The sequence below is a fragment of the Vulpes vulpes genome, chromosome 2 (genome assembly GCF_048418805.1).
Source record: "Vulpes vulpes isolate BD-2025 chromosome 2, VulVul3, whole genome shotgun sequence".
Lineage (NCBI taxonomy): Eukaryota > Metazoa > Chordata > Mammalia > Carnivora > Canidae > Vulpes > Vulpes vulpes.
Genome location: NC_132781.1, coordinates 151,582,741 through 151,609,120, shown reverse-complemented (window position 1 = coordinate 151,609,120; position 26,380 = coordinate 151,582,741). Strand labels below are relative to the sequence as shown.

General features: G+C 43.7%; 1 protein-coding gene and 2 non-coding genes across 4 annotated transcripts; 1 reads left to right on the top strand and 2 right to left on the bottom strand.

Annotated features, from left to right (window-relative positions):
- The first annotated feature begins 1,414 nt into the window (after positions 1–1,414).
- On the top strand, positions 1,415–25,358 carry TRNAU1AP (tRNA selenocysteine 1 associated protein 1). 2 transcript variants are annotated; one of them, XM_026014354.2, is made up of 9 exons: positions 1,415–1,563; positions 2,049–2,146; positions 9,959–10,058; positions 10,672–10,724; positions 12,362–12,493; positions 13,774–13,893; positions 17,236–17,398; positions 17,589–17,622; positions 24,478–25,358. In XM_026014354.2, the coding sequence occupies exons 1-9, from the start codon at positions 1,537–1,539 to the stop codon at positions 24,612–24,614; spliced, it is 864 nt and encodes a 287-aa protein (XP_025870139.1). In that variant the 5' UTR covers positions 1,415–1,536; the 3' UTR covers positions 24,615–25,358. The 2 variants fall into 2 exon arrangements, with proteins under 2 accessions (XP_025870139.1, XP_025870140.1); XM_026014355.2 differs by lacking the exon at positions 13,774–13,893.
- LOC112931847 (small nucleolar RNA U13) lies at positions 8,849–8,948 on the bottom strand. The gene has a single exon (XR_003237388.1). It is a non-coding gene; the product is annotated as a small nucleolar RNA U13 (small nucleolar RNA).
- A 476-nt stretch (positions 25,359–25,834) lies between the features above and the next one.
- On the bottom strand, positions 25,835–25,908 carry LOC112931846 (small nucleolar RNA SNORD99). Its single transcript, XR_003237387.1, has one exon. It is a non-coding gene; the product is annotated as a small nucleolar RNA SNORD99 (small nucleolar RNA).
- Between the last annotated feature and the right edge of the window lie 472 nt (positions 25,909–26,380).

The window sequence follows — 26,380 nt, the reverse complement described above, 5'->3', positions numbered from 1 at the left end:
GGCAGAAGGCAAGGAGCTCAACCGCTGAGCCACCCAGGGATCCCTGTTTATTGTTTACTTCATAAAATTAGCAAACATTTTCTCAGTGTCTACCATTATCCCCAACATTGTTGTAGAAATTTGATTAGAAACAAAACACACAAATCCCTGTCTCATGAAGCTTACAATCTAAATTAAAAGCAAATGTTCAAAAATCTTCCACTTGCAGTAAGCAAAGAGCACCGCAAAGGGGCTGGCAAACTACTGAATAAGCCGCCCTCAGTTATAATTTGAAGGCCTCCAAATGCCATATTGGAGAATTTACCGGACACTAGGCATTGGGCCAAGTTCTTTTCCCAACTTCTCATTTTCTCCTCACAGCACCCTATGTGGTGAGCACTACTATTATCCGTATTAGTCTCAGGTTAAGTAACTTGCCAAAATAATTAGAGCGGGGCTGGGATTGGTGCTGTTTGTTGCAATTGATAGCCAAAGCGCCCTGGCAACTACACTGCTGTGATAAGTAGGATGAACTGGAAATGTGGCAGTTGTTGGTTGGATCTCAAGTTTTTGAATCAGTAAGCACTTGACTTCCGGGCCCAACGCCCTAAATTTAGGAGGTAAAAACTGGTAAGGAAGGGCCCGAGTGGCTCACCAGCCAAGAGAGAGCCCCAGAAAGGCATCTTCAAGCTGTCGGCGTGAGCGTCCCTGTTAAAGTTGAAAATCACTCACAGAAGCTCCCCATTCTGAGGAATGGGCGGCAAAGTGAGGCTTTGGCCTGGGACAGTCCCTGACTTGGGGTTAACCTGCCGGCATTACCTAGGCATTGAAATCCTGTTTGCTGAGGACTTTCTAGGGACAGGGCATTGTTCTGGGACAAATTAGAGCTGGAGGTTTGCATTTAGAGAGTGGATATGGGACTCTGGAAAACAGTGACAGGTTGCTCCAATTTACACGCCCCGTAACCCCCCCTCTTCGCACCCCAGGGCTATGTACAGGAATCATGGAAGAATTCCATCCAACTTCAACAAAAAATTTCACGTTTCGCAAACTGGGAAATGGGATGCGGGGGAGGGGGTGGCTGAGGCAGACCTGTTCGGCTTTGCCCAAGGTCACACAGTGGAACTGGACCGTCCTGGGGACTTTTTTTAGTGTGCATATATTTGCAGGGTTTTTCAGTTTTTGTTTTTACCATGAGCACACATTAGTTTTGCAATTTTAAATGTAAGTGTGTGTGTTTGAAAACATGATCAGAAAGAAACCCGAGAAAGCCAATTACCCGAGCAACCCCAGGCCGGCGCAGCGTGTGCCCCGCCCGCTCCCGCCCGCTCCGCGGACTCCCGCTGGCTCCGCCCCCAGGGAGCCGGGAGCTCCGCGCCCCACCAGCCGGGTCGTCGGCAAAACCCGGCGCGGCCGGAGCCGGCGCGGTCCTGGGCGCCGAGGTTCGGAGCGTGCGCAGAGGGCGGCGGAGGCGCATGCTCCCTGGCGGCCCCGGCCCCGCGGTCTGGCGCCCGCGCTGGCCTCGTCGGGCCGCGGAGTCCCGGCCGGCCTGCGGGCATGGCGGCAAGCCTGTGGATGGGCGACGTGAGTGAGGGCGGTGTGCCCGGGCCCGAGGAGGGCGGGTCTTGGTGTCCCGGGGGAGGAAGAGTGAAGGGGCAGGGTCCTCGAATCCCAGAAGGGTGGAAGTGCACGGGGAGGACGGTCCTTTGGGTGACACAGGCGCGTCCCAAAATCTAGGCGAAGGGACGGAGTCTGAGGAGGGCGCCTTCTGGCCTCTCGCCTGCGTTCATGGAAGCGAACGGGAGGCGCCCCGGGGGGATGGAACGGCAAGAATCCCACGGGCCGAAGGCTGCTGTGGCTCGTGGACTGGAGGGTTAGGGGTCTTAGATCCAGGGGGGGGGGGCTCCCCACAGGGAGCAAGTGTGACGGGAAGGGAGGCAAAGGATTGGAACGTGGGAGGTGGGACTCAGGCCGCTGAGTGGATGAAGAGCCCCGCTCCCCTCACCCCGCCCCCCAGCCGCGCGCAGCCGGGACACTACCCTGACTGCTTTGCTCTTGTGTTTACGCAGCTGGAGCCCTACATGGATGAGAATTTCATCTCCAGAGCCTTTGCCACCATGGGGGAGACGGTGATGAGCGTCAAAATTATCCGAAACCGCCTTACTGGGTACATTTTTCTCCTTCGATCTTCTCGGTTGTCCCTTTATAGACCGTGCTGCGGTCATTCTCGAGAATGTAAACGTGGACAACTCGGGGCTTCCAACCCCTCATAATAGTTAATAAACTGTTAGAGATGCTCACTTTTTTTTTTTTTTTTTTAATTCATGAGAGAGAGAGAGAGAAAGGCAGAGACACAGGCAGAGGGAGAAGCAAGCTCCAAGCAGGGAGCCAGACGCGGGACTCGATCCGGGTCTCCAGGATCACGCCCTGGGCTGAAGGTGGCGCTAAACCGCTGAGCCACCCAGGCTGCCCATTGCTTAAGGACTGGACCCTAGAGCCAGAGTGAAAGTTATGTCTACTGTGCTACCTTGGGCAAATTACTAAATCTCTCCATTTCCATTTCACTGTGACTATGAAAATGGAAATCATAACACCATCTATAGACCTCATGGAGTTATGGTGAGGATTAAATGAGTTAATTCGCATTCAGCATTTATTTTTTTTTAAGATTTTATTTATTTATTCATGAGAGACAGAGAGAGAGAGAGAGAGAGGCAGAGGCAAAATACAGGCTGAGGGAGAAGCAGGCTCCGTGCGGGGAGCCTGATGCGGGACTCTATCCCAGGACCCCAGGATCACGACCTGAGCCAAAAGCAGATGCTCAACCACTGAGCCACCCAGGCGTCCCCGCATTCAGCATTTAAAGCAGTGTCTGGCATATGGCAAATTCTCTATAAATATAAACAGATCGTGATCTGCTAGGCAGTAGGCACTTTAAAATCATGTTTTGGTGGGGGTGCCTGGGTGGCTGTCGTTAAGCCTGGACTCTTGATTTTTGGCTAGCGTCATGATTTCAGGGCCCTGAGGTCAAGCCTGCAGTGGGGCTATTGGCTGGGTGTGGATCCTGCTTAAGATTATCTTTTCCTAAAAAATAAGAAAAAAAGATTATCTTTTTCTGGGGCAAATGGGTGACTTAGTTAAATGTCTGCCTTCTGCTCAGGTCATGATCTCAGGGTCTTGGGATTGAACCCTGTGCTTTGCTCCCTGGTCAGCGGGAATCAGCTTCTCCCTCCTCCCCTCCCTTTGCTCGTGCTCTGTCAAATAGATTTTTTTTAAAAAATTGTTTTTAAAGATAGTATTTATTTATTCATGAGAGACACAGGGAGAGAGAGGCAGAGACACAGGCAGAGGGAGAAGCAGGCTCCATGCAGGGAGCCTGATGTGGGACTCAATCTCAGGACTCCAGGACCATGCCCTGGGCTGAAGGCTGCGCTAAACAGCTGAGCCATCCAGGGATCCCAAATAGATAAAATCTTAAAAAAAAAAAAAATAAGATTGTCTCTGTCTCCCCTGTCCAACCACCTTGCATGTGCTCTCTCAAAAAAATAAGTTTTTTAAGATACTGGTTTTTTGTAGATTTATTGATTTACTTAATTAATTAATTAATTAATTTATTTATTTATTTATAGATTTATTGGTTTACTTATTTTAGAGAGAGAGAGAGCACGAACTGAGGAGGGACAGCAGGCAGAGGGAGAGAGTCTCAAACTCTCTGCTGAGTGTGGAGCCCTATGCAGAACTCAGTCATACAGTCCTGAGATCATGACCTGAACCGAAATTAAGTCAGACGCTACCCCGGTGCCCCAATAAATAAATCTTTTTTTTTTTCCAATAAATAAGTCTTAAGAAAAAAAAATTACTTTTAAGCAATCTCTACACCCAATGTGGGCTCAAACTCACAACCCCAAGATCAGGAGTCACCTGCTTCATGAACTGAGCCAGCCAGGTGCCCCTAAAATCATTTTTTAATTTTAATTTATTTTTTAAACATTTTTAATTTATTTATTCATCAGAGACACACACAGAGAGAGAGAGGCAGAGACGCAGTCAGAGGGAGAAGCAGGCTCCATGCAGGGAGCCTGATGTGGGACTTGATCCTGGGAGTCTAGAATCATGGCCTGGGCCAAAGGCAGGCACTAAACCACTGAGCCACCCAGGGATCCCCATTTTTTAATTTGTAAATTGTATTTTTTTTTTTTTTTTTTATGATAGTCACACAGAGAGAGAGAGAGAGAGAGAGAGAGAGAGAGAGAGAGAGGCAGAGACATAGGCAGAGGGAGAAGCAGGCCCATGCACCGGGAGCCCGACGTGGGATTCGATCCTGGGTCTCCAGGATCGCGCCCTGGGCCAAAGGCAGGCGCTAAACCACTGCGCCACCCAGGGATCCCTGTAAATTGTATTTTTTAATGACAAAAACGTCTGAGCTAAATACTATTATTAGAGAAGCTTCTTAACTGTCTTCAAGTTTACAGAGCTATAAATGACAAGCCAAGACTTAAAATCATGAGTGCCCTTAACTCTTATGTCATTCACTTAAAATGTTATTTTTAGAAACAGTACTATGTGCTATTGTTCTAAGTTCCCTGGATACATGGCTGAAACAAACCAGACACACACAGTCCCTCTTCTCATGGAGTTTATATATATTACATTCTAATGAGGACACAGTAAATATGTAAGCAAAACAAAATGCAGAGAATATTTTGAGATAGTGGTGCTATATTGCCTCCACATTCTTCATTCTCTTGAAGGGTTTTTAGTTTTCCTTAGGGTTTTAGTTAGAAAAAGAATTTTTAGGGATCCCTGGGTGGTGCAGCGGTTTAGTGCCTGCCTTTGGCCCAGGGCGTGATCCTGGAGACCCAGGATCGAATCCCACGTCGGGCTCCCGGTGCATGGAGCCTGCTTCTCCCTCTGCCTATGTCTCTGCCTCTCTCTCTCTGTATGTGTGACTATCATGAATAAATAAATAAAATCTTAAAAAAAAAAAAAAAAAGAATTTTTAAATCAATTTGACAGTGTTTACTGAGCAGCTACTCTGCCAGGAACTCTACTAAAGCAGCTTGCTAAAACATCAAATGGTTGAAAAATATAGATGAGAGAGATGAAGTGTGGTCAGTTCTGGCTGTTTGGTTGACAGGTAAACCTTCGTGTATTCAGAATCGCAGTACTTATTACTGAAACTCAAGCTTGGCTGCCTGTAGCTGGAAAGGCCAATATTCTAGAGATGAGTTTTGTTTTTTTTTTCCTCCTGATTCTGCTCCACCCCCGCCCAGAGACCAGTTTTGATTGAAAAAGAAGATGAGCTTTATTCAGGAGGCCTGGGAAGAAGGCAGATTCTTGTCCAAAAGCTAATTCCAAATTTTTTCCTGGCCCAGAGATTTTTAAAGTGATTTAAGGTAGTTAATAAGGGAATGCAGTGGTGTATGACAACTCTTGACTACGTGCAGTCTCAGTGGTGCCAGCAACAGATGTTATCATGGTGCTTGGAGGTATTGCAGTGGGCTCTGGTTCAGGGATGGGGAGATGTTGTGCAAGAGGATTTGCGTCCTTGATGCCCAGAGTGATGTAGGAGAGGATGGTGACACGTAGAAGTTTTCTGTTTTTTCCAGGAAAGAATGCATGATCTTTAAATGTCAAAGGTTTAGTTAATCAGTCACGTGGGCTAAGAATGCTTCAAGACTACTACCTTGGTCAGAGGGGCCAAAAGCAGCTTCCTACCTAAGAAACGATTTTCTTTTCTTTATTTCTCTTCTCTTCTCTTCTCTTCTTTCTCTTCTCTTCTCTTCTCTCTTCTCTTCTCTCTTCTCCTCTCTTCTCTTCTCTTCTCTTCTCTTCTCTTCTCTTCTCTCTTTCCTCCCTCCCTCCTTCCTTCCTCTTTCTTTTTCTTTCTTTCTTTCTTTCTTTTTCTTTTTCTTTTTCTTTTTCTTTTTTTCTTTTCTTTTCTTTCCTTTCTTTTCTTTTCTTTTTTTCTTTTCTTTTCTTTTCTTTTCTTTTCTTTTCTTTTTCTTTCTTTTCTTTCTTTCGTCTTTCAACCATTTTATGAAATGAGAAAAAAACAGGGAAGCCATGAAGCCATTCACATACATATATACAGTGTGGAGGGACAGAGGAAAAACCAGCACCACACCAGGTAGTAACTGCTAACCAACTTCCTCAAAGCTCCTAGCAGCAGAACACCCAAGACAGGAGCCTATTTTTTTTTTTTTTTTTTATTTATTTATGATAGTCACAGAGAGAGAGAGAGAGGCAGAGACACAGGCAGAGGGAGAAGCAGGCTCCATGCCCCGGGAGCCCGACGTGGGATTCGATCCCGGGTCTCCAGGATCGCGCCCTGGGTCAAAGGCAGGCGCCAAACCGCTGCGCCACCCAGGGATCCCGACAGGAGCCTATTTATATAGATCCATGCCTGTTCTCTGAAATCGTCAAGGACACACATTTCCACTGGCCTGTCTCTGTAAGTTTTTCTGTATGAAATGCAGTGGAAGTTTTCAGTGACTCCAAGACAGGCATAGAGAACTCATTACCTGTCCCTGTCTGGATTGTGGGATGCCAGGATGTGACAGGACAGATGGAAAGGGAGAAGCACCCATGCTGTATGGAAGAAAATATGGTGAGAGTGAGCCATGGAATGGCTTCCCCCTGCTGCATGAGGCCACTAACACACCTTGACTCTGAGCCTTCAGGTCTGATCAGCAGTCTCAGAACCCTGTGCCCATCCATGGAATGTCTCAGGTAGAGCTGCCCTAGTCCACCGGGCCCCCAGTTTTCATCCTGAGGTTTGAGGGGCTGCAGCCCAGGGCAGGGATGAAGAGCTTCTCTCAGGGAGAGCCAAGAGTGTGCTATCCTTTCCCTGAGAAGCCAGGGCTCTGCTGCTCCCTCCTCTTTAGAGTTGGTACCTCCATCCCCCTAGTTCTCTACATACTGTCTCCACTGGCTTTTTATTTGCACATTCTAGGAACAGATTTTCTGACTGGTAGATCATGCTAGCCTAAATATTTCTTATTTTTGCTCTTGTAGACAGAAAACCCAGATAATTAGCTACTGTACGAAAACACATTCTCTTTTTCTTTTTTAAAGATTTTATCTATGGGATCCCTGGGTGGCGCAGCGGTTTGGCGCCTGCCTTTGGCCCAGGGCGCGATCCTGAAGACCCGGGATCGAATCCCACGTCGGGCTCCCGGTGCATGGAGCCTGTTTCTCCCTCTGCCTGTGTCTCTGCCTCTCTCTCTCTCTGTGTGTGACTATCATAAATAAATAAAAATTAAAAAAAATAAAAAGATTTTATCTATTTATTCATGAGAGGCAGAGACATAGGCAGAGGGAGAAACAGGCTCCCTGCTGGGAGCCTGATGCAGGACTCAATCCCAGGACCCCAGATCACGACTGAAGCCAAAGGCAGATGTTCAACCACTGAGCCACCCAGGTGCCCCTGAAAACACATTCTGTAACACTTTCTACTTTATTGAAATAAGATTTAGAACTTTTTTTTTTTTTTTAAGATTTTATTTATTTATTCATGAGAGACACAGAGAAAGAGAGAGAGAGGCAGAGACACAGGCAGAGGGAGAAGCAGGCTCCCTGTAGGAACTTAATGCAGGACTCAATCCCCGGATGCTGAGATTACAACCTGAGCCAAAGGCAGATGCTCAACCACTGAGCCACCCACATGCCCTGAAGATTCTATTTCTAAGTGATATCTACACCCAGCATGGGGCTTAAACCCACAACCTGGAGATCAAGAGTCATATGCTCTACTAACTGAGCCAGCCAGGCACCCCAAAGTCACATATATTTAACTACAATTTTTTAAATTCAAAGAGAAAAAAAGAAGGCAGTCAGATGTGAAGCACCCACATCTTTCATTCATCACTGATGAGACTGAAAAATGGTATAGCTGCTGGGGGCAAGTGTCTGGCAGTTCCTTATATACATCTGCCCTATGAGTCAGCAAGTCTAGTCCTAGGTATTTACTTAAGAGAAATGAAAACTTCTATCCACTAAAAATAGGACTTGAAAAGAGTGTTCATAGCAGCTTTATGACAATGGCCAAAAATTGCAGGCAGCCCAGGTATCCGCAGATAGATAAATAGATAAATATTGGTGAATACCACTCAGCGATAAAAAGAACAAACTAGTAATCTAACAACAAATGAATGACTCTCAAGCATTATACTAAATGAAGGGGCACCTGGCTGGCTCAGTTGGTGGAGCACGTGACTCTGGATCTCAGGGTCCAGAGTTCAAGCCCTGTGTTGGGTGTGGAGCCTACTTTTTTAAAAACATTATGCTAAATGAAGAAGCCTTTTACTGTATGATTCCATTTATTTAAAATTATAGAATGTACAAAATTTATGTGTAGTAAAAATAACTCAGTGTCTAGGAGATTTGTGTAGTTCATTGCATGTATATTTCATTGCTTGTAAACCAAAAGAGAGAAAGAATTGTAAACAATAATTGAATAAAATGCCTGTTGAAGTAATTGAGGGAAGTATATCAATATCTACAACTTTGAAATATATCAGTAAATAAGGATAAGTAAGTAGAGGGATGGATAGATGGACAATTATGTGACAAAATAAGTATAATAAAACAATTGTAGATTGTGGATATATAGGTGTTTACCATACAGTTCTTTTTTTTTTTTTTTTTTAGATTTTATTTATTTGATAGAGAGAGTGGGAGTACACAGTGAGAGGGAGGGAGAAGCAGACTCCCTGCTGAGCAGAGAGCCCTACCCGGGGCTGGATTTCAGGACCTTAAGATCATGACCTGAGCTGAAACCAAGAGTCGGAGGCTTAATTGACTGAGCCACCCAGATGCCTCAGAATATGTTTTATAGTGGTTTTTAATCTTTTTTTTTTTTTTTTCATGTCAGGCAGGTCGTGTGCCATGGTTGTAAGAGTTTGAGGGAGGTACATGTCACAGCAGTATAAACACTGAGTCATCACACTTATGAACTACAAAAGGATCACGTCCTGTCTAAGTGTAGGAAAGCTCACACCCCTTGTCTCATAACCCTGGATTTTTAGAGAGGTAAGACTAATTGTCTTACATAAGGGCCTACATTCTGGAATCTGTTTTTGTTTGTTTTTTAAAGATTTTATTTATTCATGAAAGACAGGCAGAGACATAGGCAGAGGGAGAAGCAGGCTCCCTATAGGGAGCCTGACGTGGGACTCATTCTAGGACCCCAGGATCACACCCTGAGCCAAAAACAGATGCTCAACCGCTGAACCACCCAGGTGCCCCTGGGATCTGCCTTTATTTGCTTCCTTATGGTGGTGTTTTACTTGTTCTGTCCCTAATGTTTCCTATAAACAGGACATTAGATCTAAGGGTTTGATTTCTAGGGGTGCCTGGGTGGCTCAATAGGTTAAGCATCTGACTCTTGGTTTTGGCTCAGGTCATCATCTCAGGGTCATCATGAGGCTCCGCGCTCAGCAAGGAGTCTCCTGCTCTCCAAGTCTATGCCCCTCCCCCTGCTTGTGCATGCATGTGCTCTCTTTCTCAAATAAGTTTTAAATATTTTTGGCAAAAGTACTTCATAGATGGGATTCCTGGGTGGCTCAGCAGTTTAGCGCCTGCCTTCGGCCCAGGGCATGGTTCTGGAGTCCCGGGATCGAGTCCCACATCAGTCTCCCTGCATGGAGCCTGCTTCTTCTTCTGCCTGTGTCTCTGCCTCTCTGTGTATCTCATGAATAAATAAATAAAATCTTTTTTTTTAATAAATAAAATCTTTAAAAAAAAAGTACTTCATAGATGATACAGTACATAAATAAGCTGAGTCTGGGACTGACCCAGATGGACATTCCTTATATTTAGGTTTGTATGTTAGTTCTGAACTGGAATAGGGTTGGGAACACAAACAGTATAGGCTCTGATTAGAAAAATATTTTTCCCTCTCCTCAGGCCAGGGCTGAGTCTCACCTGGGAATCCCATCTTTAACCATTCTTTTCCTCTTGTTTGCTTTCTTTCCAGAATCCCAGCTGGCTACTGTTTTGTAGAATTTGCAGATTTGGCCACAGCTGAGAAGTGTTTGCATAAAATTAATGGGAAACCCCTTCCGGGAGCCACACCTGTAAGGACACTTGGATAATGATGATGTTCCCATTTTTATTGTCATCGATAACTCATTTTTTGAATCCCTGCTGTATCCTCACTTTATTTAATCCTGTAACAACCCTGCACAGTAGGCATCGTTATCTTTGACAGTCCAGGAAGCTGAAGGTCAGGGAAGTGGAGTAACATGTCTGAGGCAGCACAAATAGTAAGTGGCAGAGGCAGGACACAAACTGAAGATTGGTTGCCTCTAAAATCCGTGCTTTTTGCACCCTGCCCCGCTGCCTCCCTTAACAGAAGACTTGAAACTCTAGACCTCTTGCCTGATTGAGAATATAGAACAGGCTGGCAGCAGTGAGGACACATTTCAAGAGAGTTACATTCTGCTCTTCCCACAGTTACTTAGCTTACAGCTGCATCACGCTGGCACACCTGGGCTCATAGAACCATGGAGCTGGCAATGCCCTTAGCGGTCATCCGTGCCACCCCCTCATTTTATACAGGAGAAAAAGCTGAGGCTTAGAGAGGGGGAGATGTTTTGGCCAAGGTAATTTATTTCAGTTTTTTTCAAATATTGTTAGACTTTTGAAACACCTTTCTCTGTTTTAGTTTGTTTGTTTTTAAATTTCTAGGCAAAACGTTTTAAGCTGAACTATGCCACTTATGGGAAACAACCAGATAACAGGTAAGTACGGGATAGTCCCAAGGTAGCTCCAAGCCCCAGGAAATGTCTGGATAGAGACAGGATGCATCACTATGCTGGTCACTACCAAAAAGGAGGTTGGGGGGCCGAGGTTAGTCTGCTTTGCCTTCCTCCTGAAGGATGACTCTCTATCCTCTTCATCTAGTGGACCTGCCCTGTGTACTTCTTGTCAGGTTCCATGTCTTCTCTATATTTGGTCCTGCCTTCCGCCCTGTTACTACCACAGTATTGATGTTTTTTCATTCAATAAGAATTGACCTGTTGTAGCAACATAAATCGATTCTTTCAGGGTGCTCTTCAAAAGCTTTAAAACAATGTATAAGAGCTTTAAAAGGATTTGTGCCCACTGACCCCTAATTCTACTTCAGAATTTATATGTGGATGTGTGTAAGATTGGCCTCAAGTATTCATTGAAATATTACATATAATGGGAGAAATTGGGAAACCAAATAATTTAATGATAGAGAAGTGGCTTAAATGACAGTATGTTCATTAATTGGAATACTATATATCCATTAGTACATCATTTTGTAGCAAATAAAGACACATTAACAAGTTAGTGATAAGTTGAAAATGAAAAAATGCTAGAAACAAAACAAGTGAGTCATACCTGAGTTTTGTAAATTCTAAAAGAGAAGCCGGGGCGCCTGGATGGGTCAGTCGGTTAAGTGTTCAGCTCTTGATCTCAGCTCAGGTCATGATCTCAAGGTTGTGAGGTTAGGCCCTTGCATTTGGCTGCATGCTGAGGTGTAGAGTCTACCTTAAAAAAGAAAAAAAGAAGCCAAAGACAAAAATATAAAACAGAGTGTTCGTAGTGATTACTTTTGAGTTGTTGGGTAATTGGTAATTATATTTTTCTTTGTCTTTTTGTGTATTCTGATTTAAACAAGGGATGTGTATCATACTTGAACTAAGAATAATGAGTTTACTTGTTTTTTTTTTTAATAATTTTTCTAGAACAGAGGTTGACAAAATGTGACCTGACTTGTATCACCCATGAGCTAAAAATAGTTTTTATGCTTTTAAAGGATGTGGAAACAAAAACAGAGACCATAGGTGTCCCACCAAGCCTAAAATTTTTACTATCCGGCCTTTCGCAGAAAAAGTTTGCTGACCTATGTTCTAAAAGTTGACATATTTCATTTTAGCTATGCTTTCATTCTTAGGAGATAAGGTCCAGTTCTCATTCTCTATCTTTTACTGTTTGAATTAAAAACATGCAGTGATGGGCTCCTGGTTGGCTCAGTTGGTAGGGCACACAACTCTTGATCTTAGGGTCATGAGTTCGAGCCCCGCATTGGGCATAGAGATTACTTAAAACATTTGCAGCAGATACAGAGTGTCTAGTTTTCTCTCTGGAGGACCTCTGATCAGGGCCCCCCACCTGCACTCATATAATATTTAAAGCCAGACAGGCTTTGTTCAGTGGGTTAAGCACTTGGGACGGGGGCTGCTTCCATAACACTTCTGCCAGGACTGCCAAATGCAACAAATTAAGGACCCATCAGATGTGCTGTTCCCTGAGAAGGCCCAGGAAAGGTTTACTTAAAGTGAGCCAGAAGAGCTTGTTAGAACAGAGGTTTTGGTGTCTGTCTCTGAATCTTGTTCTCTCCTCTCAGCCCTGAGTACTCCCTCTTTGTGGGGGACCTGACCCCAGATGTGGATGATGGCATGCTGTATGAATTCTTCGTCAAAGTCTACCCCTCCTGTCGAGGAGGCAAGGTGGTTTTGGACCAGACAGGCGTGTCTAAGTAAGGCCTTACCTGTTACTGATGCCCACCTTGTTCCAGCATTTGTGTCATAGATGGAGGTGTTAGAGTGAGGCCATGTAGCACGGTGGTTAAGAGCACAGGCTCTGGAGCCAGACTGTGGCGTGCATCCTGACTCCAATACTGGCTAGGGATACTACAGTAAACAAGTTACCCAACCCCTGACCCGATTTCCTCATCCATACAACATATGCAGATTAATCGTGCCTGCTCACAGGGCTGACCTAATGATTATATGATGTGATGTAAATAAAGCAGATAGGGTATGCTTGAGAGGTGTTTGCCATTTTATTTATTACTGTTACTTCAAAAGTGGAGAAACCGCAAGAAAGGCTTATTCTTGATCAGAGTAATAGCTATAAGCACAAGCTTGAGTTAAAAACTCACAACCTGGATTGAATCCTGCTTCTACAATGATATTGGGCAGGTGATTAAATCCCTCTGAACTTGGTTTTTTTCTCAGTAAAATGCGGACTACTCTTTATCTAATCTTTGAGCAGTTTGAAGAGATAAGCCTGGGGAAATGCTCAGCAGAGCCCCTAGGAAATAAGTATGCATGAAATGTTAGCAATCATTTGTTGATCCCCCAAGTAACATAGGAGTCCAGGGGTACTGGGCCGGCTCAGTTGGTTAAGTGTCTGACTCTTGGTTCCGACCTACTCTTGGTTTCAACTCAGGTCATGACCTCAGGGTCGGGAGATCCAGCTCCAGGCGAGGATCTGGGTTCAGCGTGGAGTTTGCTGGGATTCTTTCCCTCTTCCTGTCCTTTCCCTTCTGCCCCTCCCCCCACTCGTGCGCATGGGTGTTCTCTCCCTGTCTAATAAATAAAATCTTAGAGAATATGAGTCCAGCAGAGCAAGAAGCTTGTCTGCTTGTGATTGCTGAGCCCCATTGCCTAACGTGATACCTGTTCTACAGGGCGGATGTGGTAAAATTTTGCTCAGTGAACTACAGCTGGTACTACCACCACTGCTACCATGATGATGGTGACAGTATTTCCGGTGGATTGGGAGGGAAGCCACTGTTCGGGAAGGATCCCATCAGTGAAGGTGTGGAGGGGAATGGTGAATTAAAGTGGGGGTTCCTCCAGTCTCAGGATCCTGCAGTGCTGGAGTATTTGCATTGCTCGGCGGCGGATTTCTATTGATGGGACTCTCATCCCTTCCTGCAGAGTTTGATAGACTCCCCCGCTCCTCCGTTCTTAGACTTCACCTACATCACATTTGTGATCTAAATAGGGTGTGTGCTTTTGTTTCCTGCAGGGGCTATGGTTTTGTGAAATTCACAGATGAACTGGAACAGAAGCGAGCTCTGACTGAATGCCAGGGAGCGGTCGGCCTGGGGTCTAAACCAGTGCGGCTGAGCGTGGCAATCCCCAAAGCGTGAGTGCTGCGCTGGCGGGAAGGTAGAGGGCCTCTGGACTGATGCCCGCCTGGACGCTCCTCATCCACTTGATTGTTGGAGCTTCCACATCCCAGATGGGAGACTGCAGGGAGGCCTGTTATTTGCCAGGCTTTCGTTAAAGACGAGCAAGCATAACCCTGCCCCTCTGGAAGTTTATGGTTGGGGCAGAGCTGTGACCAGCAAAGGCAAACATGTTCAGACATTGCTGGTAGCAGTATTGAGCAGGCATTTGGTCTCTGCATACTTAATGTTCCTGCTCTTTGCCAGCAGTGTCACTGTTAGAAATTTATCCACAGAATTAATAAGAATTGAGAAGGAAAGAAAATTATATCCAATTTTAGCTATGAGAATGGCTAAGAGGTAATGATCCAAACATTACAGAATATTACATACATCACTATCCTACCTGTGTTGCCAGGTGGAAAGCCCTTCTTCTCTTACAGTTCCAAGCAAGTTTCTCACTCAGTAGAAGATTCTCTGCGTAGAATCTTCTGTCCTTTGGCTTGAAGCAGTGGTTCTCAACTGGGGACAATTTTATCCCGCAGGAGATATTGGCAACACCTGGGGATAATTTTGGTTGTCACAACTTGGGTGGGGAGGTGCTAGAGGCATCTAATGAGTGGAGACCAGTGATGCTACTAAGCATCCTAGACTGTACAGGATGGCTCCCACAACAGACTTACTTGTTCTGCCCCCAGGTCAGTAATGCCAAGGCTGAGAAATTCCATGCCAGGGTTGGAAGAGTACATTCTTAGGACAGAACTTTCATATAGCTAGGTTTTTCAAAGCAGCGAAAGATTTGGAGGTTCTTTGCTGCTTGGCTGGATTTAATACATGGAGGTCAGCCTGCGTGATTTTCCCCTCAAAATGTTATTTGTTCTAAACTCATAGTACTATATAAGTTATTTGTTCTAAACCACTAGCATGGGTGGCTCACTCGCTTAAGCCTGAGCCTTTGGCTCAGGTCATGATCCCGGGGCCCTAGGATTAAGCCCCACATCAGGCTCCCTGCTTAGTGAGGAAGACTGCTTCTCCCTCTCCTGCCCCTCCCCCTGCTCGTGCTCTCTTTCTCTCTCTCTCTCAAATAAATTAATATTTTAAAAAATATTTTAAAAAATAGCAATAAACTCCACTCTATAAAACCATTAAAGAAAATATTTAAAAGAAAAATTTCCTCATTACTCTAAAATGACTGTTAGGATTTCTGACTTCCAGGCTTCTCCATAAACATCTGTAATATATAGATGTAGACACACACTCCGTGTGGATCAATTTACATGTGGTAGATTTATTTATTCATTTTTAATTATATTAGTGCTCATTCTTTTTCCCCCTGGTTTTCTTTATATATACTTTCCCTTTCCCACATAGCTGCACAATCCTCATAATACATTTTTTAACAGTTGCAGGGTATTTTGAATGTATATCCTGCCTCGCAGTTCCTCTGATAATTGATGGTGTTGGTTTCTGATGTGTTACCATTTATTTGATCAACAGTGACTGATTCCCTACAACTCTTAGGCTCTGACCTAGACTTTGGATTTGTAGCTATAAACAAGAGAAACAAAGTCCCTTCTGCAAGGAGGTTACTTCTGTTCCATTTCTTGGTTGATCATTATTGTCAGAATTTGGTGCCTGTGTCTAGGGAGGTGCCATCAAGCACTAGGAATTGAGGGCAGTGAGAGGTTCCTTTGAGAGTTCATCTGTGAGAGCTCAGTGTGGAGAAAGAATAGAAATGTGCAAACCCAGGCCAGGGAGACCCCCTTCAGTTACGTGAACATATCAGGAGGGTAGCAGACTCCTTGGAAACATGGTGGGGGTAGTCACAGAGGGGAACATTAGTAGTTTCCAGCCTCGCACTGGGCAGGGAGAGGGCCTAGCCTCCCCATCAGGAAGTGGTACTAAGGCAGTCAGACGTGGAATTATCTAACTGTTCTGGCCAAGTCCTGCTCACCATGTAGACATTGAACTCAAAAGGAGCTTGTGAAGAGCTCGTTCAGACATTGAGAATTTGTGGTTCCTGTGACAGGGTTTGCTGTGGTGGTTCAACTCCTGCTTATGACTTGGTTTCCTCTCTGGCTTCACCATGGAAATAGAATACACCAGTCATGAGGACGCAGGCGCATTCCACACCATGTGACAGTTACAATTCTCTTTATAAACCACCTGGCATGGTGGTCTGAGCTTCTGCCTCCTGCACGTTGGGTTGCACTTACGAATCTGGCTTTTTGGAGTATGATGACTGGAAGCGCATTGCCATGTTCTGATTCTCTCGTCTAGGACTTCTGCTCAGACCCCAGGCCTACTCATACATGGTTTTGTGTATTTTTGAAAGCAATGCATCCTTTGCAAGCTTGACATTCTGTCTTTGGTTGGCAGTGGCTGGGGTAGCAAGTGGTTAGCAAGAAAAAAGCTATCCACTGAACCTGGGCCTCAGCCCTGATTGGTGAGCTCAGGATATAGGAGCCTGGCAAGTGCTCACTTCAGCAGCACGTGTATAGGAGCCTGGCAAGATGTCTTGTATCTGTCAGGACAGGTGCTGTATGTAATGATGTGGTGTTCAGAAATGAGTCTTAGGGTTTTGGCTCCAGTCCTGGGTGGCCTTGGGTGAGTCACTTAACCTTTTTAGAGGCTCAGTATTCTCATCTGTATAACGGGAATAATAATAGCTCTGTCATAGGGTTGTACAGGACTTAAAATAGGAGCCTGTATATGAAAAACAGTGGACCCAAATCCTGGTTACCTAATCCATAAACAATAGCTGTGACTATATGGTGATGATAAGGCTACTGGAATACTTCATCTTTGGGGGAAAGAGGTGATTAGACATTTTGTAGTTTGAAATGTTTCCTGGATCATCCTATACCCAAATTTTTCAGGCCATGTTCACCTGAGCCTTTGTGGCTGGCAGAAAAACAGTCATCTCCCCCACCCCCTAACCCAGATCTTGAGAAGAAGACAAGTCAGTACTGACGAGATGATGATGATGATGATGATGATTATATATATATATATTTTTAGTACTGACAAGATTTGATAAGAGACCGTTAAAAACCCCTGACTCTGAAACCTAGGCTCTGGAGCCAAACTGCCTAGGTTTGGATCTCTGTGACTTTGGACAAATTGTGACCTATTTGGACCTTAGTTTCCTCATCTGTAAAAATAGGAATAAGTATATTCTTATTGAATTGGGTTGTTGTGGGGATTAAATGGATTAATCTGCAGGAAGCACTCCGGACAGCCACTGGCCATGTAGATGTGCCATGTGATGGCAATGTTTGCCTGTGTTCATTTATTTTTTGCTTCTTTCTTTGTTTCAGGAGCCGTGTGAAGCCAGTGGAGTATAGTCAGATGTACAGTTACAGCTACAACCAGTATTACCAGCAGTACCAGAATTACTATGCCCAGTGGGGTTATGACCAGAACACAGGCAGCTACAGCTACAGCTACCCCCAGTATGGCTACACCCAGAGCACCATGCAGGTAACCACGGTTTGGCAGATCTGGTCCTCTTGGGTCATGTCTTCCTCCAGCACGGGATTAGTGAGGATGGGAGCTTGGGCTTCAGAAGAAATGAGGAAAGATGAAGTGACCTATTTGTCAAAAATAAGGCCTCCTTGTCTTGGGCCAGGAATTTATGCTGCTTCTTATCCTCTTTTTGGTCTCTTGGCAGACATACGAAGAAGTTGGGGATGATGCATTGGAAGGTAAGAAGGAAGTTTGTTTTCTCACTCCTCTTTCCTTTGTCAGGTGATTGCTCTGTGGCTGCCACTGTGCCTTTAGCTAGATGCAGAGGAATGAGAACTAGCACGTGCATAATTATAGTAAGAAGTGAGTGTGTCCTCCAGAGATGTGTGTGCAGTCCCAGGGAGCCTGGAGGAAGCAGCTCGACAGGGGACCGAGCTGGTCACTTCCTAGATGTGGGACATTCAATCCCCACTTGTAAGGTGTCTTGCTTTATGTTTGTTTGATAGTTTATAAAATTCATTTTTTTATCTCCTTTTAATTTTTTTCTATATATTTTATATTACTTTTTTTCCCTCATTCTCAAGTAATAGTTATGATTGAAAATTTGGAAAATATGGTAACATCTTAAGAAGAAACTGAAAATCACCCCGATCCTGCTACATATAATAGACATATATTTTTTTTAATTAAAAGCATTTATTGTCATTTTTACTAAATTTAACAGAAGAAAAAGGAAAGTAAAACTGAAGGAATTGCTAATCTTTAAACAAATGACTTTTCAAATGAGGTAATTAATACTTAAAGGATTTTTTTTTTTTTTTTTTTTTTTTTTTATTTATTTATGATAGTCACAGAGAGAGAGAGAGAGAGAGAGGCAGAGACACAGGCAGAGGGAGAAGCAGGCTCCATGCACCTGGAGCCCGATGTGGGATTCGATCCCGGGTCTCCAGGATCGCGCCCTGGGCTAAAGGCAGGCGCCAAACCGCTGCGCCACCCAGGGATCCCTACTTAAAGGATTTCTAAGGTTTGGGACGCCTAGGTGGCTCACTGGTTGAGCGTCTGCCTTCGGCTTAGGGCATGATCCTGGAGTCCAGGGGTCAAGTCCCACATCGGGCTCCCTGCATGGAGCCTGCTTCTCCCTCTGCCTATGTCTCTGCCTCTCTCTGTGTCTCTCATGAATAAATAAATAAAATCTTTAAAAAAAAAAACTATGAAAAATAATTTTAATATGTTTCTGAATAGATGTTAAATTTTAAAGAAGTAAAAATTTAGGGACACCTGGCTGACTCAACAGTGGAGCATGTGACTCTTGATCTTGGGGTTGTGAGTTCAAGCCCCATGTTGGGTGCAGAGATTACTAAAAATAAAATAAAATCTTAGGGCACCTGGGTGGCTGAGTCAGCTAAGCATCTGACTCTTGATTTCGGCTTAGGTCATGAGATTGAGCCCCATGTCCCGTTGGGCTCCACACTGGGCACGGAGCCTGCTTAAGATTCTCCCTCTACTCCTCCTCCTACCCCCTGCTCTCACACGCATACTCTCTCTTTAAAAAAAATAAATATAAAGTAAAAGTTAAAAAATAGTAATAAAGCACTTGTATACACATGCTGTCATCTGTCTCTAACAGCAGTGTCCTTGGAGGTGGGCCAGCAAAACACAGGAGCTCTAGTTGACACATGGAGAACTGGCCACCCAAGTGCTCTGCTCAAGCGCACCCTGTGAGTTAGATGCTGAATCAGGCCAGGAGTCCCTGACTTTCTTTTTTTTTTTTTTTTTTTTTTTTTTTTTAGTCCCTGACTTTCTATGCTCAGTCTCTGACTGCTCCCTCCAGGAGCAGGTTAATCTTAACCTGATTATAATATTTTTGTATAACTCCTTAGAATTTTCCAGTTTCTTTCTCATCTATTAATATAATATATTAATACCAAACGTATTTTGTGCCACGCCCTGCTACCTTTCAATATTATGATGGTGGCTTGGTACCATTATAATCCCCAATCTACAGAAAAGAAAACTGGGGTTTGGGGAGTTAATAATAGCTAAGTCACGGAGGTTTTACTATTTGCAGGCCCTGTTTTACATCTATTTTTTTTTTTCCTGTTTTACATCTATTAATGCATTTAAACTTCACAACTATTTTGAGATAAGTACAATTTATTCTGGTTTTATTGAATAAAAAAAAATGAGGTAAAGGATTCAAATTACTTGTTAAAGGTTGATAGGAGTCACTCTTGGAACCCCTGCTGTCTTGCCTCAGTTGGAGTGCTTTTACCACTGAGTCCTACAGCCTCCCGCCCAGTTCAACCTAATAACCACCCAGCGGGGCCACAGCAGGGAGCATTGCTCTTCTTTGTCCCTTCCTTGGCTTCCGTGAGCCATGGTTCATCAGGCCCTGTCTTCAGACTGAGGAAGGATGCTCTATTGTATGTGTGTGCTGAATGCTTGCCCTTGATCGAGCTCTTTCCTAAACTGTTCCTGTAAGTTGTTACCTATGCTTAGTGGAGAAACCAGACTGGTCAGGCTCTCTTACAGTTTCCCTAGGGAGCTTCTGTAAATGCTCAAACCTTCGTATAATTAGATTAAAATTCCAAGAGAAAAGATCCTTCTGGGTGCAGAAATAGGCATAGGATTTACATGAAAAGATTCGGCACTGGTTTGGAAGAGGAAACAGATTCTTAAGAGTACTGAGAAAGCTGGAAATAATTTGCGAAAGAAACACACATGCCTGTAAACCACAAGAAAAAAAAAGTTTAAACATGCTGTTTGTATCAGAGGCGATCTGTACTATATCACCAGTAGGATATAGGATGTGTAAATCTGTAAGGCAGGCCAGCAAGCTTGAAACACAGGCAGGATTTCTATGTTATGGTCTTGAGGCAGAATTCCTTCTTTGGGAAACCTCACCAAAATTAAGGCCTTAAAATTTTCAAATGAAAAAAAAATTTTTTTCAAATGATAATGAGACCCACCTATATATATATATATATCTTTTTTTTTAAGGACTTTATTTATTCATGTGAGAGACAGGCAGAGATGCACACAGGCAAAGGGAGAAGCAGGCTCCCCGCCAGGAACCCGACATGACTTGATCCTGGACCCCAGGATCATGCCCTGAGCCAAAGGAAGACGCTCAACTGCCGAGCCACCCAGGCGTCCCATCCCACCCATATTATTGAGGATTATTTATTGAGAGAGCACTTGCATGGGGAAGTGGGGCAGAGGGAGAAAATCCTAAACAGGCTCCATACCCACCACGGAGCCATCTGGGCACCGGAAGGATAATCTTAAAATCAGCTCATTGCAGATGTGAATCACATATATAAAATACCTTCACAACAATACCTAAACTGGTATTGACCAAACAGGGCACTAGAACCTAGCCAAGTTGACTCATAAAAATTTAACCATCACACTATTAATAGGCAATTTTAAATTCAAATATACTTTGTTTCTTAGAGTGCCTGGCTGGCTCTTGATCTCAGAGTTGTGAGTTTGAGCCCCAACTTGGATGTAGAGATTACTTTAAAATCTTAAAAAATACATATATATTTTTTAAGAATTTATATATATATAAAATACACAGTGTTTCTTAAAAAGTTAGTATTTTATTTTATTTATTTTAATATTTTATTTATTTATTCATGAGAGACACACAGAGAGAGAGGCAGAGACGCAGGCAGAGGGAGAAGTAGGCTCCATGCAGGGAGCCCGATATGGGTCTCCAGGATCATGCCCTGGACTGAAGGTGGCACTAAACCACTGAGCCGCCTGGGCTGCCCCAGTTTTTTATTTTATATTACAGTTTTTATGATGTTTATATCCTTTGCATCAGTAATTTTACTCAAAAGATCTTTTTGTTTGTTTGTTTAAGATTCATTTATTTATTCATGAGAGACACAGACTGAGAGAGAGAGGCAGAGACATAGGCAGAGGGAGAAGCAGGCTCCTCACAGGGAGCCTGATGCAGGACTCAATCCTGGATCCCAGGATCATGACCTGAGCCAAAGGCAGGCACCCAACCGCTGAGCCACCCAAGTATCCCTTACCTTGAAAGATCTTACCCCAAATGATAATCAATGGTCCAGATGAATATGTATAGAGGATTTCTTAAACAGATGTAGTAACAGACTTTACCCTTTTTATTTACCCTTTTTATTTATTTTCAGATTTCACCTTTTAAAGTACACATACAGTCCAGTAGTTTTTATTTTTATTTTTATTTTTTTTTAAGATTTATTTATTTATTCAGAGAGAGAGAGAGAGAGAGAGGCAGAGACATAGGCAGAGGGAGAAGCAGGCTCCATGCCAGGAGCCTGACGTGGGACTCCATCCCGGGTCTCCAGGATCACACCCTGTCCTGCAGGTGGCACTAAACCGCTGTGCCACTGGGGCTGCCCTCCAGTAGTTTTTAGAAGGGTCACAAAGCTGTGTACCCATTACCACTAATTCCTGTGACCAGTGGCCAGACCAGTGGCAGTCCCTCTCCACATGCAGCCCCTCCTGTCCCCGGCAACTGCTCAGCTACTTTCTGTCTCTGGATGTACCTATTCTGGGCAGGTTTTTTTTTTTTTTTTTTTTAATATATTTTTTTAGGCTTTTATTTATTCATGAGAGATAGAGGCAGAGACGCAGGAAGAGGGAGAAGCAGGTTCCCTACAGGGAGCCTGATGCAGGACTCAATCCCAGGACCTCGGGATCATGAACTGAGCCAAAGGCAAATGCTCAACCACTGAGCCACCCAGGTGCCCTAAAAAAAAACTTTTTAAAAATATTTTATTTATTTATTCATGAGAGACAGAAAGAGAGGCAGAGACACAAAGGAAGAAGCAGGCTCCATGCAGGGAGTCTGGTGTGGGACTCGATCCTGGGTCTCCAGGATCAGGCCCTGGGCTGAATGAAGGCGGCACTAAACTGATGAGCCACCTGGGCTGCCCAATAGCTAATGATATTGAACATCTTCGTATGCTTATTGGCTGTGTGTATGTGTAGATCTTTGGAGAAATGTCTATTCAAGCCCTTTGTCCATTTTTAAATTGGGTTGTCTTTTTGTTGCATTATAAGATTTCCTTATATTCTGTTCTGGATACTAGTTCCTTATCAGACATATGTTTTACAAATTATCCCATTCCATGAGGTATTTCTCCCTTTTCTAGATAATGTCCTTTGAAGCACAAACATTCATTTCTGTGAAATCCTATTTTTTCTTTTGTTTGTGCTTAAATGGTGTCATATCTAAAAGGTACTGCTTGTTTACGCCTGTGTCCTTCTCAAAGTTTAGAGTTTTAGCTATTACATTTAGTTCTTTAAACCATTTTTAGTTCATTCTTGTGTAAAGTATGGAGAGTCTAGCTTTATTCTTTGTGCTTTTCCAGTTGTTCCAGCACCATTTGTTGAAAAACCGTTCTTTACCATTGAGTTGTCTGGTATCCTTGTTGAAAACCAACTTACTATAAATCTATACCGTGGGTTTGGACTCTTAAAACTTAGTCCATTTATCTGCATGTCTATCCTTAGGCCACTGCCAGTTTTTATTACTGTTGCTTTGTAATAGTTTTTGAAATGGAGAAGTCCTTGAACTATGTTTTCTTTTTCTTTTTCTTTTTTTTTTTAAGATTTATTCACTCATTCATTCATTCATGAGAGACAGAGAGAAAGGCAGAGACACAGGCAGAGGTAGAAACAGGCTCCAGGTAGGGAGCCTCACAAGGGACTCGATCCAGGGTCTCCAGGATCATGCCCCGAGCTGAAGGCAGCACTAAACTGCTGAGCCACCCAGGCTGCCCACTTTGTTCTTTTTCAAAATTGTTTTTGCTATTCTGAATCCTTTGCATTTCCATCTAAGTTTTACAATTAGCTTCTCCATTTGTTAAACAAAGCAGCTGTGACAAGGGATTACATTGAATCTGTAGATCAATTTGGGGCGTATTGCTATCTTAAGCAACATATTCCATTGTACACAGGATGTCTATTTTGTTAGGTCCTCTTTAATATCTCTAATTGTAAAATAAGTGTTTTAATGAATGGGTATGTTTGTACATTTTATTTTTAAAAGACTTTACGTATTTATTTGAGAGAACACAAGTAGTAGGGAGCAGCAGAGGGAAAAGGAGCAGCAGACTCCCTGGTGAGCAGGAAACCCCACATAGGGCTTGATCCCAGGATCCCGAGATCATGACCTGAGCCAAAGGCAGACACTTAGCTGACTGAACCACCCAGGCGCCCTGCCCTGTGTGTGTGTGCATTTTAAACCAACACAAGACTACAAGTAAAAGTCTATAAAGACTTATGTCATAGTGATTAAGGAGTTTTAAAACTTCTTTGTGAAAAATAATGTATACAGAAAAGTATGTAAAACAAGTATACAGTTCTGTAATTATAAAGCAATTGCTTGTGAAACCTTTATTTGGATCGAGAACATTGCCAGCCTCCAGAAGCTATCCTTCCCAGTCACAACCCTGCTAGGGAAAACTGTTGACTTTTGTGATAACCATTTATCCACCTAGACATGCATCCTTAAGTAACATGATTTAGTTTTGCCTGTTTTAACTTCATACAGTGCAGTTGTACTGTATGTACTGTCCTTTTTTCATTGAACATTTTTCAGTAAAATTCTGCTATAGTTAACATATAGGTATATTAGCTCCAAGTGTACAGTATAGTGATTTGACAATTCTATACATTACTCGGTGCGCATCCTGGTAAATTACTAACACCATTTGTGAGATCCACCAAGTTGAATGCAGCCAAGGCTCATTTTCATTGCTCTATAATGTTCCCTTTGAAGAATAGTGCTCTGGACTTAGTAGTTTTGATCAGATTTCCATAACCCAAAATTGAAGTAAGGCCCACACCAGGAAAGCCAGGGCTTTTTCCTGTAAAGTCCAGAGATACGAGCCTTTTCCTGTAAAGTCCAGAGATACAAGATGGACTAACAGCCACCATTATTTGAGTACTACTGTTGCATTCTCTAAGTAGATTCTACTTTGATCCTTAAATTGAGTGTGGGGAACAGGAAGCCGTGGGAGGAGGGAATGGAGTCCAAGCCTTGGAGTGCTTCTCCGGGTGCCCTGAACCTACCCTGACTTCTCTTGCAGATCCCATGCCACAGTTGGATGTGACAGAGGCCAACAAGGAGTTCATGGAGCAGAGTGAGGAGCTATATGATGCCCTTATGGACTGTCACTGGCAGCCCCTCGACAGCGTATCTTCAGAAATCCCTGCCATGATGTAGTCAGGACAGAGGACAAGCTGAAATGGATGGACTGTGAAGGAGATGAGAGACTCCTTTTTAACAGTAATATTGGAAGAACTTTTACCTTTCTGGAAATGTTTTGTAAGATTTTAGTAATCAACTCTTCTGAGATTGACATTCCTGCAACACCGCTGCCTTCATTTGCCCATCAGCCTTCCCAGTTTGAAAACCAGGGTGCACTGTTGACCAAGGTTCTAATTGTATTTAAACAACTTTCCCAGGTTGAGTTATCTATACTCTCTTGGAGTTAAGAGTTTGGGGTTATTAATGAAAGTGGATCAGGGTTTGTTTTTTTTTAGCCCAGAGGCCCCCCACCAAGTTTGCAGGCTAGATTTCCAGCTGGAAAGGAAGTTGCATGGCCTAATGTGTGGTAGGATGGCATGGAACCAGCTAAATCTAGATTAGAAGGCTTTAGACTTGGGGGCCTGCTCCCAGAGCAACTCAGACAAACCCATGTGGAGGGTCTTAAACTGTGACCTCTGTGTACCTGGCTTACCGGTTTCTTGACCTTAATTTGATGGGTATGAATTTCTCCAGTACCCATGTGGAAAATCAGAACTTCTCTACTTCTGTGCAACAGGAAATTGTATATTGGGGAGGGGCCACAACAAGGACAACTTAAGATAAATAGCTTAAGTCAGAAGAAGTCTTCAGATGTTTTAGGGGACATGTCTTAGGCTCTGCCTGAATTTTCAGGCCTATTAAAGGAGATATTATACACGATGGCAGTTATGGAATTGATCATATTGTCCTGAGAGGTCAACCTATTTTTATGGAAAGATGGACACTAATGGTCTGGAATATCCAGCAATTCGAGAGACATTAAAACACAAGGCAGCCCTGGTGGTGCAGTGGTTTGGTGCCGCCTGCAGCCCGGGGCGTGATCCTGGAGAGCCAGGATCGAGTCCGTCAGGCTCCCTGCATGGAGCCTGCTTCTCCCTCTGTGTCTGCCTGTCTCTGAATAGATCTTAAAAAAAAAAAAAAAAAAAAAAGACAAGACACAAACATACTCCAAATTTTTTATTGGTCAGTGACATGCCCTGTGCCAGCATTGACAGAAATAGAGGTTGTGATTCTTCACTAAAATCATCTGTTGTCTTTCAACTTGCCTCATCCCAGTGTTTCTCTCCTAAAAAGGAAGTATAAGCCAGTGTGTTAACATCCCCAATTAATTGATGCCACGCTGGGTTTTTCTGAAGAGCTGGTCTCAGTCCCATATCCGCATTTATCATCCATAGATGTCCACTCAGATTAGGTTTCATCCTGGACCAGTCAGCCTAAAAAACCTGCTAGATGAACTACCTGTTTTTACCCAACCCATCTCCCATTTTCCCAGGACAGGGGCCAGTAAGATTCCATGGTTTGAGGTTTCCCCAAACTTCAGCATGAGCTCAAACCACTACAGTACACTCACAGCAACCAGCCCTTGCCACCAAAGGTGCAGGGCTTTGGCATCTGGTATCTTCTACTCCTAGCACATGTGCTCTTGGCCTTCCAACAGAGTGGGCAAATTTTTATCTTCTGGCTATTAACAGCTAGTAGGGCACACACAGAGGTCAGGTGTAAATGATGTATGAAAAAGCTAAGACTTTCCCAAAGGCCTGAGTAGGCTTATACTGATTCACTACACTATTCAGGATTTACAAAGCTCAAGCACTACTCAAAGCTGCAAAGAAGCTATAGAAGTTTCAGGTAGCCAACTTACCCAACTATGGATCCATAATCACAGACAAGGACAACTTTAC